General features: G+C 48.2%; 4 protein-coding genes across 4 annotated transcripts; 2 read left to right on the top strand and 2 right to left on the bottom strand.

Moving 5' to 3' along the window:
- The first annotated feature begins 147 nt into the window (after positions 1-147).
- LOC128300805 (probable palmitoyltransferase ZDHHC24) lies at positions 148-1,260 on the top strand. The gene is made up of 2 exons (XM_053037003.1): positions 148-182; positions 262-1,260. The coding sequence occupies exon 2, from the start codon at positions 267-269 to the stop codon at positions 1,131-1,133; it is 867 nt and encodes a 288-aa protein (XP_052892963.1). The 5' UTR covers positions 148-182; positions 262-266; the 3' UTR covers positions 1,134-1,260.
- On the bottom strand, positions 1,197-4,508 carry LOC128300804 (uncharacterized). Its single transcript, XM_053037001.1, has 2 exons — positions 2,448-4,508; positions 1,197-1,994 (listed from the first exon to the last, which is right to left on the bottom strand). Exons 1-2 carry the CDS (start codon positions 3,930-3,932, stop codon positions 1,476-1,478), a joined length of 2,004 nt encoding a protein of 667 aa, XP_052892961.1. The 5' UTR covers positions 3,933-4,508; the 3' UTR covers positions 1,197-1,475.
- Positions 4,509-8,458: 3,950 nt separating this feature from the next.
- LOC128305148 (glutathione S-transferase 1-like) lies at positions 8,459-9,333 on the top strand. The gene is made up of 2 exons (XM_053042466.1): positions 8,459-8,633; positions 8,705-9,333. Exons 1-2 carry the CDS (start codon positions 8,490-8,492, stop codon positions 9,230-9,232), a joined length of 672 nt encoding a protein of 223 aa, XP_052898426.1. The 5' UTR covers positions 8,459-8,489; the 3' UTR covers positions 9,233-9,333.
- On the bottom strand, positions 9,242-10,154 carry LOC128305149 (glutathione S-transferase 1-like). Its single transcript, XM_053042467.1, has 3 exons — positions 10,011-10,154; positions 9,750-9,950; positions 9,242-9,686 (listed from the first exon to the last, which is right to left on the bottom strand). Exons 1-3 carry the CDS (start codon positions 10,152-10,154, stop codon positions 9,360-9,362), a joined length of 672 nt encoding a protein of 223 aa, XP_052898427.1. The 3' UTR covers positions 9,242-9,359.
- Between the last annotated feature and the right edge of the window lie 5,524 nt (positions 10,155-15,678).

The following is a 15,678-nucleotide window of genomic DNA, read 5'->3' as shown; positions in this document are numbered from 1 at the left end:
CGAGATGCATTTATAAATCTGTCAACAAATGTTCGGTCAACTTCGGAAAACTCTAGTATTGAACTCTGTCGTATAAAACCGTTGAAAACGACGGTGAGTCAACTGACAGCATAACAAACATTTCACAGCTTTCTGTTTACATGTGAATCATCTGAATGCAGTGAATTGTTTCGATTGCTCCGGTAACGTACCTAGATTTGTGTAAAATTTGTACAGATATCTCACTCGTAAACCACTTAAACTCATTCTCCACACCTTCAGCCATTATGAAAATACGGAAACACTTCTTACCCCGCACGCTACAGGATGCCGTAGCGACCACCTTCATGGCCGGTATCATACCGATAACATTCTGGTTCGAGGTTTACGTAGTTATACCGGGCATTCACGGCACGGATTCGGTGTACAATTGGGTCCATTTCGTACCGGCCGTGCTCTTACTGTTCAACGTGACGGCACACATGCTAGCAACCGTGCTGTGTGACACCAGTTGCTCCACGGAGCTAATCCAACTACCAGCGAACGTATCCAACACCGCAACGTCTGGTTTGGGTTCGAAATCGTGGCATCTTTGTGCAACGTGTGAATTTATCGCACCACCCCGTTCCTGGCATTGTGCCAGCTGTCGGACGTGTATTCTGAAGCGCGACCATCACTGCGTCTTTACCGGATGTTGCATAGGGCACAAAAATCACCGATACTTCATACTGTTCGTGGCGTACCTGTTCGTATCTACGCTGTACGCGAGTGTGCTGAACAACTACTTCATATGGTTTATACGGGGTGAAGAGTTCCGTAACTGGACATCGTTTGTAAAGATCGTGTTCCCGCTCGCCATGCTGCTGATCGACACATCCACAAAACAGTACTATCTGGTGATATATCTCATAAATATGGTGGGTGTAATGTTTACCGGCGTGCTGCTAATCTACCACGGAAGACTTATTCTCGGCGGTGCGGTTGTGCACGAGCGAAAGGCACCCGAGTACGATATGGGTCGGGCGGAGAACGTACGAATGGTGCTTGGAAACCGGTGGTACATTGCGTGGCTATCGCCATTCGTGAAGAGTGAGCTGCCACACAACGGAATTAACTGGGAGGCGCTCCAAAAGCAAACGATCAAAAGTAAGTGAATGGAAGTATTGTTGTGCAATACCAAAGCACCGACAGCGACAAATCGTATGCGGCCATTTTATGTAGAACTTAAGTGAACTGTTTCACTAAAATAATAGTTTCTTTATTTTATATAAAAACAACTCCACACGAGAGGTGGTTTTTTTTGTGAAGTGCTAATGAAAGAAGCGTCCTGCAACTTTTGCCTAATATCTTCCCCAACAACCTTCACGGGTTCTGCGAATCCGCTAGAGGGCCACTATGTCTCTACTACAGCTTCGTCTGACTAGCGTTTGGTAAAAGGAAATCTTGCAAAATGTTTCGTTCCACTCGAAATGGCACCAACGGGGAGCATCCGTTCATCAGAACACCAACTCTTCCGTGTTCGATATCATACTGCTGGCACGGTTCGTTCGCTGGAGCTGCAACAGTTCCCGTATCAGTGCCGCCTTCTCCCGCTCGAGCAGTGACAGCTTCTCGTTCTTTTGAGTTATCTCCTCGCAAAGCTGATGGTTCTGTTGCTTCAGATGGTTAACCATTTCCGGCGACTGTTGCTGCTGCTGTAGATGATGTGGTTGCGAAGGTACTGACGGGTAACTGCCAGCTGAAGAAGCTGTCGGTGGCGGAGGAACAGCTGGTGGAATAGCTGCGGTAGGCGGTTGTGACTGAGATGGACGTTGTTGGTGAAGGGCACGCTGCTGATAGTGGGACGGTCCCACTCCTAGCATGGTACCGGGAAGGGGACGTAAGGCGAGGTTCATGTGCATGGGGAAACCACCTCGTTCCCAGCTTTCGGCCAGCATCATAAGATGGCGATTCACCTCGAGGACACGAGCCCGCTGCAGATCTAACCGTTCCTGCTGCGTTTCGGTCCACGTTTCCTGCGAAAGAAGAAAAACAATTAATTTTGGCATGTTGTACAGCGAAAAAAGAGTCAGCGACATGGCGCCACCCAAACGCCATGCACGTGAGGAGTTCGTAACGGATTAGTATCTTTAGCAACGCAGTGAGAAAATTAACAAACCACCGGAAGGCATCTATTATTACGTTCCGCTCTAAACACACAATTGCCATATTTAGAGTAGTAGCTCTTTAGAGCAGTTACGGTAAATAGTCGCGCCGCGTTATTAACTTTCCTCTCGAGTGGTAAAGACAAAATCAATTAAGATCTGGGTGCAAACAAACAAACGAAAAAACTGGACCGATTTCCATTACGAGCAACAACACCCTTGGAAAGTGGTGACGGTGTTTGCATAGGCGAAAGCTCCCGGGGGCGAACGTCACACGCAGATCGATTTACGTGCATCCGCAGGATGTGTTCCACGCTCACTCACCATGTGTGATCCGGGACGGCCAAGGTATCGCATCTTTTCCTGCACCGTGGCCAGCTGTTTGTGGTACCATTCGCGTGCCTTCTCGACCGCCGTCAATCCCTGCAGCAGGATGTCCTTTTCCTGTTCGATCTGTTTCAGCCGCTTCAGCATGTTATAGTCGACACCATTTTGGAGTGTGTGCCGTCTGGGCTCGCGGCGTCGTCCAGCTGCGCCAGGGGATTTTTTCTGGTACAGACCACCGGAGCTAAGCCGTGCACCGTCCAGCTGGTTGATGGATTGCAGCGAAGGGGACGATGTGGAGAGATCCGTCTGTCCATCGGCAGATCCACGGGCTAGCGGTCTTAGAGTGCCTTTGCCTGCGTCACCCTTATCTCCAGCGGCTTCACCCATCAGCAGTGACATCTGCCAGTTCTGGAGAGCGTTCCGTATTTCGGCCTTATCAATACTGGAACTTGCCCCAACCGGGTGATGATGATGCTGCTGCGAAAGATGATGCTGATGATGTTGCGCATTTCGGTCTAGGTTTAAAGATACGCGGGGCGGCTTCGGAGGACCAAACGCGCCGGGCAGTATTATTGGAGGTGGCTCCAGATCGAGATCACCGTCGGGGTTCAGTAGCTGTGGCATGCTGAGCGTTTTCTGCGCTGGCATTGCATTGTTTGGTCGCACGGTGGCCGTATTCGTTGGACCAGCGGTAGTAGTACTCCACGTCGAGGCAGGTGCCATCGAAGGTAGCATACCGTTCCCCCCGACACCCGTGTCGAGATCGAGCAGTGGCGCTGACGGAGGTCTGGAGAGGGAGAGTTTAGCCATCGATGTTTTCAGACCGGAATCATCCCGAGCCAGCGGGGAGGAAGATGTCGAATGAGACGTAACGCCATGCGCGATCGATGACGCACCGAGCAGTCCTGGTGTTTGGTTGCGCAAGAGGCAAATTTTCAAACCACCGCAGAAGCGCTCGAACGAGAGATGCCCATTCGGGGGTGTTACCTTGCGCAGACTGTCGATGACTCCGCGCGGTAGACCTTTGGAACCGTCGTCCTGCCAGCGCTCCTCGATGTCTGCCAAGCGCACGAAACCTGTTTTCCGATCGTCCATGATGTCGAACAGTGTGCGCATGGCGGCAACGAACGCTTTCGGCAATCCGTCGCCATTCTGCTGTTGCTGATGTTGGTGGTGATGGTTGTGATGATGATGCTGCTGCTGTTGCTGGAGGTACGGACGATTATCTTGCGCACCTGGAGCTGATGTAGAGTGCACCAGCGGACTGGAACTCGCTGTTGGTAGGACAGGCGCAAGTGGCTGTCCGGGGGCCTGTTGTCCAGGGAGTGTAGAGTGACGATGATACGGTTGCTGCTGGTGCTGCCGGTGACTGTGCAGATGCGTTGCCATACCGGTTGCTGACGTTGCTGTCGCCGTTGTCGTTATTCGTTGTGCGCTCAGGGATAGTATGTTCTTTCGGTTACGGTTTGATAGTGGGTCCATCGCTCACTCACTTTCCCAGCCGGACAAACGTGCACACACAGAGACACAGACACGGAATCCTAGCGATCGTCACTCTTGTCCACCTCACTTGGGTTTCCTGTTATGCTTGAACAACAATTTCCCTCAGTGACTGGCATCGCGAAAAGACACAAACACCGTTTACAAGATCCTTTACCCAACGTCCTCTTGAAGGTTGTTTATTTTTACCGAACGCAATAAAACTCCGAAATGTGTGTGAGTGTAATACGCCTCCGGAGGTTTTGTGGTGCCTTTTCTTTCACATTCGAATCCTTCCAGCTTTCCGACCAAACAGGTATTTCGCAAGGTAACTTTCAAACCGTATTAACGACTGGTGCCGATATCACGCTCACTCCTTTACGCATACTTTCAGTTGCGACGGTCAATTCTTTACACGAAAGAAGTTCCACTTTCTTCAAACTTCCAACCAGCAGCTTGGCCAGAACTCGCTTTATCTTTCACCACAAGTAGTAACACAAGATCACTTCACGATCACATCCAATTAACACTAGAAAAACGATCGATTTCAACCATCAACTAACACCAATCGGTTCTCCTTCAACGTAACCGCGATTTGTATGCCACGAGAAACCACCAACCCGTCGACAACCGAAACAGCATCCGCCGTCGGTGAAGTCACGCGAGAGAATGCGTATACGCGACCGGGGAGACTCGCGAACCGAGCGCGCGCGCGCGTTAGTTTGAACTTTCCGTTGTTGCTGTTGTTGTGTCTTTCCTTCTAGAGTCTCACCCGCCATACCCTGAGGCCACACTCCATCCACCACAACACCACTAGAGAGCCAAGGCAACCTTTCGAACCTGATTCCGAATCCAAAAGTATAGGACTGTGTCCCACGTGCAAGCGAGAACAAACATCACCGGTGAGCTGGTCGTCGAAATGGGACAGATTTGGTGTCGGTTGCTTCTCTAGGGAGTGGTGTTTGCGGTGGTGTGGTGCTTTTTGGTGGCGTTGGGACGGTTTTCCCTTTTCTTGCTGTTGACTGTTCCGTCCTCCAGCTACAGTTGCGGACGGAATAAAAGCGAACCGATGGAGGGAAGAAGGACTGTTTAAAAAGGAAATCCGTTAAGGATACAGGTGGGATGATTGTGTGGAGTTGCAGCCGAAGGTACCTCCAGTTTCAGGCAAACAAACCCTAACCCGAAGTTTATGTCCCTGTTATGGATAATTGGATTAGACACTTCATGTTGGCAATCAACAATACTACGCGTTCAAATAGCAACAAAGTGTTCTAATTTACACATCAATTTCAAGATCACCTCTCAAAGACTTCAGTTGGTTTATTGGGTGATTGGTGTTTTTTTTTGCACGGCACTGTTTTACTATTCCCTTTCTGTTTTCGCTACCAAAACCCTCCTACATCTTTTCCCGACCGGGTTTGGATGGTCATCCATCGGTCGATCGCCACCTAACCGCGAGGCCATAAAACTGTGCGCGGACGCTACTCGGGAGCGGGTTAGCATAAAAACGCCATACACGTGTGTGTGTGTGTTTGTGTCCGGGATTTCGCCCCCATCACATTACACCCCAATGTTCCTTCCCGCCCGAGGGCGGAAATCTGTGCTTTGTTTTCATTTTAAATCCCGCTAGCTTTGCGGGTGTTCAGAGCGGGGGGTGGTTTGGAGACAAAACGCCATAAAATATACAGTTAAACACAAGACGGGAACACAACCCGATTAGTTTGTCGTCGCCAGCCAAATGGCGCTTGGGTGGTTGTTGGGTGGCACCTACTACTACCTACCACTATTTCACGGTCGGGGGGATCTTACTAACCGAAGCATAAAATCTAGCTGATCGTCTCACTTACCACACTATCAAAATGCGCATACACACACGCGTGCCCTTACGTAAGGGTGGAAAGGGGGGAATGGGTGGATCAACGGGTCCGGGGTGGTCACTATTGTTGGGGTTTTTCTTACTCCCCCTCCCCAGGTATGCTTATGCTGCTGCGCGCGTATGGTGCGAATGAATATGAATCAAAGCAAGCGTGTTTTGGAACGGTTTGAGCTTTTGGTCGGCTCTGCTGATGTGAAGCTGCTGATGAAACGACGGTGTGAATTATGATCGGAAATTGCGATAAACGTTTGTTTGTTGTTCAGTTTTTTTTTATCGTGCAAGAATACTACAAGATGAATGGATTGGGTAAGCGGTGAGTTTTGTAAGAACGATGGAAAAATGGAATTCGGTCTAAGAAAGCTTTTCTGAATTGAAGAATTAAAATTACGAATTACCAACTAATAAAATATGCTGTTGTATGTATCTTTATTCCTACAATTTCAACTCTTCGCCAAAGATTAGTAGGACATGCTCTGCAAATTGTGTGTCCGATCCAAAGGGTGTGGAGTGCTCTTGCATATAGCCTTCGTCGCATAACAAACATAACAGCCCGGTTTAGCGAGAGAGGCTTGGTTCGGCTGGCGCAATGTTCGTACCAAAAACTGGTTTTGCGACCATTATACCCTGTGCGCCATGGTGATGCTCCTTCCACGGATCTCCTCCAAAGTGAAGGAGCATTGAGGCACGGCAAACCAGAGATCGAACCAGAGCGAAGAAAAAGTGAGACAGTAAAACAAAAACCAGAACATGGTAGGATGGCATGGAATGAAGGTCTTGAAGGCACGTGCACTTTAAGATTTTGCATTTCGTTTTTTTTTTTCGTAGGGAGACAATCAGCAATAACCCGAACGGTAGGCAGTAGCCGAATGTCCACAGAGCTGTCGAGATCTTTTATGAAAGATTGCACCATAGTTTCGGTTTGTTGGGTTAGATTTCGATCACTACTTTCGTTTAATTAAGGGGAAAGAATAATGAGAAAGAGATCATTGATGAGACAAAACCCGAGTTTTAATATAGCAATTTTGTGGCCCTAATCCGATCGCGTAGAGCAATGAAAAACAATTCATGTAAGGGTGGGAAACTCATCATAGAAGTGTTTTCCTGTACATGACAATACATTCGCTTTGTTTTGCGCACAATAACGACATCGAGTCCAGCGAAACAAAGACGTCATTCGAAGCCCTCGCTCGGCGCTCGAATGGTAATGATCAAAACGAACCACCTGCTATGACCACCGCCAATTCCGATCGACTATCGTGACGGGACCTGGTAGTGACCATAACACAAAAAAGGCCCACACATTCCAGTCCATACACGTCGCCTACGCGCAAACACTGTCAGCGGACGCTTCCGGTCGTATATGGCCGCCGCACGGCATCACATGATGCGGAACGGCGTTGACTCTTCTGCGCGGAGACCTTCTTCCATCCAGCAACAGAATGATCTACACCTCCGCCTACTGGTCGACTTCTCACGGTACACAGATAGGACACGGCCCGGGCCCTGCAACACCCCATCCACGGTGGAAAATGAAAGCGAATGAAATTAATCTTAAATCGCCATTGTTGATGAAAAGTGTGTCACCGACCGGCACCGAACTGCATATTTCCCTAACCCGATTGGTGGTTTTGGGGCGTTTACGGTGCGATGCTGATTTGTGTGCGGAACTCACTTGCCACCATGGAGGAAGTTGGCTACCGGCACATGCTAAAGCGAGTTGGAATGATTTATTCGACAGCGTGCATGCGGACCATGGACAATCCGATGAACGGGGGTTTTGCTTTGGTGCCTTTTTGCCAAGGTTATTTCGACACGGTACGGAAGATTGCCGTTCGGTGGGTGGACATGTACCGGTTGGATGCTTTTATTTCCGATTGAGGCACTGGAAATGGATTTTGTGCCCGTGTGTACATTCATTCACGGCGATCGTGTGTGGGAAGTTTTAGATTGATCCATTTAGGAAACTGTGCTGGGAAACGGAAGGAGCATTTTTCGGTGATCATTCGAATCGATTAGGTAGCTCCATCACTTTATGTTCCACCTATGGTAGTAGGTTAATGAAACTGATTACTTTATCTTAAATTGCACTACTTCTTACACACTTTTCGGTTGGGTTGTCCAGTATCAATCTCGTGACGTGACTAGAAACCAGATGAATCTCGTACGTTGCGTTTGGGTTAGAGAAGTTTTCGTGTTTTCTTTCAAATGTTCTTTCTAACATGGACCAGAAAGGTGTTATATACTAGAATTAACAATGTGATTACAACTCGAGATTATTATCCATAATTACTTAGTAACTACTTAGTATAAATATGTTCGTAAATAATAAAATTTCATCGCAATTTTCTAGTTACTGCTGTTTTTATCTGATTGAACAAAAAAAAATATTTATTTTACAATGTTTAAAATAATAAAAATGCACAAATTTTGAGAAACCACCCCTATCGATAATCGGCTATTTAAGGGCTGACTTCACCAACACGGCTACGAACCGGTTTCCAACACACACACACACACACACACACACACACACACACACACACGCCGCAGTCAGTGTGCACGTTCGGTTTGATGATCAAACGCACACGTTTACGCATCGAGACGTAGCTTAAAATACTTTCCCCCCATCGCAGCAGGCAGTCTTTGCCTAACATTCGTATTGGAAGGAGAAACAATTCTGCGTCATGGCACCGATCGTTTTGTACAGTACCCGCCGTACACCGGCCGGCAGAGCCGTAGAACTGACGGCCAAAATGATCGGGCTAGATCTGGATGTGCAGTACATCGATCTGGCCAAGAAGGAACAGCTGACGCCCGAATTCCTCAAGGTGAGATCACGTTGAATCAAGGGGACGTGCATCACACCCACACCTCTCTCAATGTGCCGCGTTTCTTTCAGATGAATCCGATGCACACGGTACCCACCATCAACGATAATGGTGTTCCGCTGTACGACAGTCACGCCATCATTATCTATCTTGCGTCGAAGTACGCGAAAGATGATAGCCTCTATCCGACGAAGGATTTGGTCAAGCAGGCGAACATCAATGCGCTGTTGCACTTTGAATCGGGCGTGCTGTTCGCTCGGTTGCGGTGGATTCTCGAGCCGGTATTTTACTGGGGACAGACGGAGGTACCGCAGGAAAAGATCGACTCAGTGCTGAAGGCGTATGAGCTGCTGGAAGCAACACTTAAAACTGGAGGTACGGATTATCTGGTCGGCAGTGCTATCACACTGGCGGACATTTCCGTCAGCACGTCGCTCAGCACGCTCAACGCACTGTTCCCGGCCGATGCCACCAAATATCCGACGGTGGTGGCCTACCTGAAGCGTCTCGAGCAAACTATGCCGAACTACAAAGAGATTAACACCGATCGTGCCAACGAGGCACAGCAGCTGTACAATCAGAAACTCGGCAAAGTCTAGCTTGTGGCGGCGCATTTCAGTCCCAAAACGTTGCATTTAAAAGGCAAAGTACTCAGTGAGAAATAAAGCTTTCCAATCGCATTTGAAATGTAAAACGCTTTTATTCTTCTGGAGATTCCATCATGTGTCACAAAAACTGCGAGGCGTTTGCTTCCTTCTTCCCGAGCACAAACTCGGCCAGCTCGAGCGCTCCAGTGCCATTCGCTTCCTCGTAATAGGGTAGCTCCTGCATGCGCTTTATCCAGGCTACGATCTTTGGGAATTTAGTCTCGTCCAGGGGTACCACACCGACCAGAGAAGCGACGCTTGAGATGCAGCTAAAATCGGCTATCGTTAAACTATCGCCAACCATGTACTCCTTCACGAGCGAGTCCTCCAACAAGCGGTACGCTTTCCGGATGTGCTCAACACGATCGGAGTGGAAGTACGATTTGCCCGAATAAATGACCGGTTCCTGTGGAAGTACTCAAACATTTTACCATCCTTTTGCAGGAAATATTGTACAGCAAATACGAACAAACAAAAAACTTAGCCGCGAAAAGATGACTCCCGCTTCCAGGTGTAGTGCCGTGTGGACCCGTGCCCGCCGTACGAGATCGTTCGGGTAGAGACTATCATCGCTACCGTACTTACACACGAGATAAATCATGATGGCGTGACTGGCGGTGATAACGATTCCTCCATCATCCAGCACCGGTATCGTTTGCTGCGGGTTGACCTAGACAACTTGCAGAGTGTAAGCTTCGACATCATCCACTGAGCCTGCCCACAACAATACCTTTAGGAACTCCTCCATCAGCTTGTCACCTCGCATGAGTGTCATCTCCTTCTCGATCAACTCGATGCCAAGGGCACGGGCGGTCAGTTTCACTGCGCGACATGGCGGACTCTTTTTGTTCGTGTACAGCACCAGCTTGTCCATCGTTCCCCGGACGATGTGTGTGAAAGAGGATGATCCAACTTTAACTAACTATAAGGTTGCCCTATCGTGGCGTATCGTAGTGCTGCCTACGATCCTCTAGCTGGATATTATCTTTTCACGAACGATGAAAGATAAGTTGATGGGGTTGTCGCTTCGAGAACGATAAGCTATAGAGAAACCCTATCTTCAGCCGAAACATGGTTTGGACACCAAAGCTACTAAAAGTTTATCAACTGATCCTAAAGCTGGTATGTTTTGGTCATTGTTCACTCATTGTGCATCATTAAGTATCATCAGCGGCGGACCAAACGGTAGGCGGAGTAGGCGGTCGCCTACGGCCTCGCCGTGTTGGGGGCCCCAAACAACTTGTGCCGATTGTGCATTTTTTGGAAATTTAACAGCAGATTTAATGTATAGCACAAAATCTTATCAAAAAGGTAAGGTGCCGACCGGCTGCGCTACCAATACTCCATCTGGCCGCCCCGTAAACCCTTTTTACTTCAACTTATTAATGTATTCTATTTCTTGAACGGGATTTTCGATCTCAAGATATTAATATTTTTTCATCTGTTCGTAAATGATCCTACCATTAGATGCTAGAATAGAAACCATGCTTATTTTCACTTACGCAATATTCGCAAGCTATTGCCATTGCGATACTCGTGGTGTGGTATTGTTTTCTCTCACCGATTGAACCGTGAAAATGTCCTGCTTGCGTGTTTCGGAACAGTATAGTGGTGGAGTATTGTGTTTAATATTTTGTTCGTCACAATTTTTGCAAGTTTGCAAGCCGGTAATGATGTTATAACCGACACAATCTGTCAGTGTACTACGACATAGCTAGCATTGTCATAGAAAATGAATAAAATCATATTGCTATCATTAGAACTCTCTTTTTCGTTTGATATTTCATACCTCATGGTTTTTGGAATACCATTTCTGTATTTCTTGATTATTACTTATTCGAAGCTGGATTGTAGGTTCAACTTATGTCCACCCACTTTCCAAACACTTCATCATATCCCCGTGTGGAATACTGTTCAAACTACATTGTTGTAATCTCGGTAACATTTGCATCGTTGTTAGACTGAAATTGTTCTAAAATTTCCAATTCTAAATCCATACGGTTTAAGATCATCACTGCGAAATCGTTGATCTAAATTAAAAAAAGAACACGAAAAACGAAGAACTATCCACGAAGAACTAACACGAATACTTGAAGAAATCAATGCACACAATTGTTTTCAGATTTCCGATACCAAGAGAGCATGGTTTCCCAGAGGTGACATCTGCAGCTTGGGACAAATTTGCCCATCACAATTGCTATTGCATACTATCAAACACGTGAGAACGATCGCTAATAAGTAATATCAAAAAAAGGGAAAGCATCCTTCATCTTGCTCAAACTTTCCGTCGGCTGGTAAGAAATTCCATACAAAACCAGCTGTTTTCCGATTTCCGATACCAGGAAAGCATCCACGGAAGAGGTAGCACCTTGTACAGCAATTTTGGTCGAAAACCGCCGAAAGGTATGCAATATTTAAACACTAACTTTCCCGTTGGTCGAGTAAAATTTTACAGCAATTTTGCTCGAAAACCGCCGAAAAGTATGCAATGTTTAAACACTAACTTTCCCGTTGGTCGTGAAAAATTTCTTCGAAAACTACCAGATTTTGAATGTATAATACCAGGAGAGCATCCACAGAAGAGGTAGCTCCTGGTACTTCGCCGGAAGGTATGCAATCAACTTGCAATGCAATGCGCTGTAAGGTATGCAATGTTTATACACTAACTTTCCATATAAACCAGCTGTTTTCAGATTTCCGATACCAGGAGAGCATGTCTCTCAAGAGGTGACATCTTCCTTCCCCCCCCCTGGCGACCAAGAAGGCGGACAAGATGGCAACCAAAATGGCGGAAAAGATGGCGGCCAAGATGGCGGAAAAGATGGCGGACACAAGATGGCGGCCAAGATGGCGGACAAGATGACGGACAAGATGGCGGCCAAGATGGCGGACAAGATGGCGGCCAAGATGGCGGACAAGATGGCGGACACAAGATGGCAGCCAAGATGGCGGACAAGATTGCGGACAAGATGGCGAACAAGATGGCGGACACAAGATGGCGGACACAAGATGGCGGACAAGATGGCGGACATTAGATGGCGGACACAAGATGGCGGACACAAGATGGCGGCCAAGATGGCGGACACAAGATGGCGGCCAAAATGGCGGACAAGATGGCGGACAAGATGGCGGACACAAGATGGCGGACAAGATGGCGGTCAAGATGGCGGACAAGATGGCGGACACAAGATGGCGGCCAAGATGGCGGAAAAGATGGCGGACACAAGATGGCGGCCAAGATGGCGAACAAGATAGCGGCCAAGATGGCGGACACAAGATGGCGGACAAGATGGCGGCCAAGATGGCGGACAAGATGGCGGCCAAGATGGCGGACAAGATGGCGAACAAGATGGCGGACACAAGATGGCGGCCAAGATGGCGGACAAGATGGCGGACACAAGATGGTGGCCAAGATGGCGGAAAAGATGGCGGACACAAGATGGTGGCCAAGATGGCGGAAAATATGGCGGACACAAGATGGCGACCAAGATGGCGATCAAGATGGCGAACAAGATGGCGGCCAAGATGGCGATCAAGATGGCGAACAAGATGGCGGACAAGATGGCGGCCAAAATGGCGGACAAGATGGCGGACAAGATGGCGGCCAAGATGGCGGACAAGATGGCGGCCAAGATGGCGGACAAGATGGCGGACACAAGATGGTGGCCAAGATGGCGGACACAAGATGGTGGCCAAGATGGCGGACAAGATGGTGGCCAAGATGGCGGACAAAATGGCGGCCAAGATGGCGGACACAAGATGACGGCCAAGATGGCGGAAAAGATGGCGGCCAAGATGGCGGACAAGTTGCGGACAAGATGGCGGCCAAGATGGTGGCCAAGATGACGGACACAAGATGGAGGACAAGATGGCGGAAAAGATGGCGGACAAGATGGCGGACAAGATGGAGGTCAAAATGGCGGACAAGATGGCGAACAAGATGGCGGACAAGATGGCGGCCAAGATGGCGGACACAAGATGGCGGCCAAGATGGCGGACACAAGATGGCGGACAAGATGGCGGCCAAGATGGCGGACAAGATGGCGAACAAGATGGCGGTCAAGATGGTGGCCAAGATGGGGGACAAGATGACGGCCAAGATGGCGGACAAGATGGTTGAGAAGATGGCGGACAAGATGGCGGATAAGATGGCGGCCAAGATGGTGGGCATGATGGTGGACAAGATGGCGGACAAGATGGCGGCCAAAATGGCGGACAAGATGGCGGACAAGATGGCGGCCAAAATAGCGGACAAGATGGCGAACAAGATGGCGGACACAAGATGGCGGACAAGATGGCGGACAAGATGGTGGGCATGATGGCGGCCAAGATGGCGGACACAAGATGGCGGCCAAGATAGCGGACAAAATGGCGGCCAAGATGGCGGACAAGATGGTGGACAAGATGGCGGACAAGATGGTGGGCATGATGGCGGACAAGATGGCGGCCAAGATGGTGGCCAAGATGGCGGAAAAGATGGCGGACAAGATGGCGGACCAGATGGCGGCCAAGATGGCGGCCAAGATGGCGGCAAGATGGCGGACAAGATGGCGGGCAAGATGGCGGACAAGATGGCGGACATGATGGCGGAGGTGGGTGGTGACACGAGGGGGAGGTGACACATGGTGGAGGTGACACGAGGGGGTAGATGACGGCTAATCGGCTGCTAATAGACGGCTTATCGAAGGCTATTCGACCGCCATCTTGCTCGGCTGGTACCCGTTGTCACCTCTTGAAAAACATGCTCTCCTGGTATCGGAAATCTGAAAACAGCTGGTTTTGTACGGAATTTCGTATGGAATTGCATACGAAGTTTCGCGCCATCTACCGTCATCTTGCCGCCATCTTGCTCGGCTGGTATCAGGTGTTACCTCTTGAAAAACATACTCTCCTGGTATGGGAAATCTGAAAACAGCTGGTTTTGTATGGAATTTCGTACCAGTCAATGGAAAGTTTGAGCGAGAGAGATAAGGGATACTTCCCATTTCGTCCAACTCACTTGCACTTGGGATTTGCAACTATCATCGGGAAGCGCCGGGAAGTGAGTGATGAAGGGAGAAGGCGGGAGAGGGGGTAAGAAGATGTCACCTCTTGAAAAACATGCTCTCCTGGTATCGGAAATCTGAAAACAATTTTTTGCGCGGCTATGGTATAGTAGTTTTCACAGTTGACCAGTTGATTTGGTCATTGGACAAATTTGTCAGTATTTTGTCAACTCTCGTGGCTCTGCACTAGAGATGAGCCCTGCACCTAATGGATCAAAGAATGCTATGAAACATGATCAATTGTTGAAAAAGTTCAGTAAGTAGAAGCTCACCACAGAAATCAACCGTTAATTTTTGTTCATCGCCTAAAACATCGACGTGAGCGAATAATCATGGAGGTAGTCTTTCAATACAAAAACTTGACCTAGCATTTTAGTTTTCAACTGCTAAAAGCTATGCAAATCTAACCGACTGTGCACAACACAAATTATTATTATTATATAAAATTTGCGTTGTTTGCCTAATGGGATACACAATGTTAAACAATCCACTAAATAATAAATAAACAAAAAATCGAAATTCACAACTTAGTAACTCGCTCATTCTGTACTGCAAATCGTACTGGACTATATTCCTGTTATCAAGATTCGGATTACAAGTCACGGTGATGAACAGATCTGGTTTGCCCAAAAGCACAAACAATGATCATTGAATTTTGATACTGTGGCCTCATGTATCCGCTGCAACTGAGTGTTGCATGGCGAATATCCCGGAAGCACTGCGAGCGAACCAATTCGATGGCAAAGTGTTCCTTAGATGCTTTAGTTGTAAATTCCACCACGTGCAGCTTCTCTAAGCTGGCGCACGTATGATTGTAGCTCCATTTTGAAGAGTTCAGATACAGTGGGAACTGGAGTTGGTGGTGATATAGCCGGTTCCGATATTGTATTCGAAGATGGTGATGGCCCTGGCGGACCATTTGAAGAAGATGATTAGGGGCGGCCCAGCGGCGGATCAAACGGTAGGCGGAGTAGGCCCCTCCTTACTGCGCTTTTCGCCTTGTCTCATTTCAAGTCCCCTCAATGTTCCCCTTCCCTCCTGTATAGTTTTTAAAATTAGAGGCCCCAACTATATTTCCGCCCTGGGCCTCCAAGGAGATTGATCCTCCACTGAGTATCATCGTTAATTGATGACAAAAATAAACCTGCTTAAGTTGTCCTGATGTCAGCTTTGTCATTAGGTGTAGATTAGGAAAATTTTAAGCAAGTTTGTTTAAACAATTTTTAGCTGGGAAGAAAAAAATTTCATATCGCAAGACACAGAAGTACCAACATTTAAACGTGCTGCTCGTTATTTACAATGATTTGTGTACATACGGTTCACCAGGCGCAAGAGCGGCGCAGAGGAGGGCAT

This window comes from Anopheles moucheti, chromosome 3 (assembly GCF_943734755.1).
Source record: "Anopheles moucheti chromosome 3, idAnoMoucSN_F20_07, whole genome shotgun sequence".
Lineage (NCBI taxonomy): Eukaryota > Metazoa > Arthropoda > Insecta > Diptera > Culicidae > Anopheles > Anopheles moucheti.
Note: the sequence above shows the minus strand (reverse complement) of the source record. Positions and strands in the feature narration are given on the sequence as shown.

What these genes read in the sequence shown, in the direction of transcription:
- LOC128300805 (XM_053037003.1), top strand. Translation starts at nt 267, where the DNA reads ATGAAAATACGGAAACACTTCTTACCCCGCACGCTACAGGATGCCGTA.
- LOC128300804 (XM_053037001.1), bottom strand. Translation starts at nt 3,932, where the DNA reads ATGGACCCACTATCAAACCGTAACCGAAAGAACATACTATCCCTGAGC. An exon ending in GCCGTCCCGGATCACACATG is followed by an intron (nt 1,995 to 2,447) that starts GTGAGTGAGCGT and finishes CTTCTTTCGCAG; the next exon opens with GAAACGTGGACCGAAACGCA.
- LOC128305148 (XM_053042466.1), top strand. Translation starts at nt 8,490, where the DNA reads ATGGCACCGATCGTTTTGTACAGTACCCGCCGTACACCGGCCGGCAGA. An exon ending in TGACGCCCGAATTCCTCAAG is followed by an intron (nt 8,634 to 8,704) that starts GTGAGATCACGT and finishes CGTTTCTTTCAG; the next exon opens with ATGAATCCGATGCACACGGT.
- LOC128305149 (XM_053042467.1), bottom strand. Translation starts at nt 10,154, where the DNA reads ATGGACAAGCTGGTGCTGTACACGAACAAAAAGAGTCCGCCATGTCGC. An exon ending in TGATGGAGGAGTTCCTAAAG is followed by an intron (nt 9,951 to 10,010) that starts GTATTGTTGTGG and finishes CAAGTTGTCTAG; the next exon opens with GTCAACCCGCAGCAAACGAT. An exon ending in CGCGGCTAAGTTTTTTGTTT is followed by an intron (nt 9,687 to 9,749) that starts GTTCGTATTTGC and finishes GTACTTCCACAG; the next exon opens with GAACCGGTCATTTATTCGGG.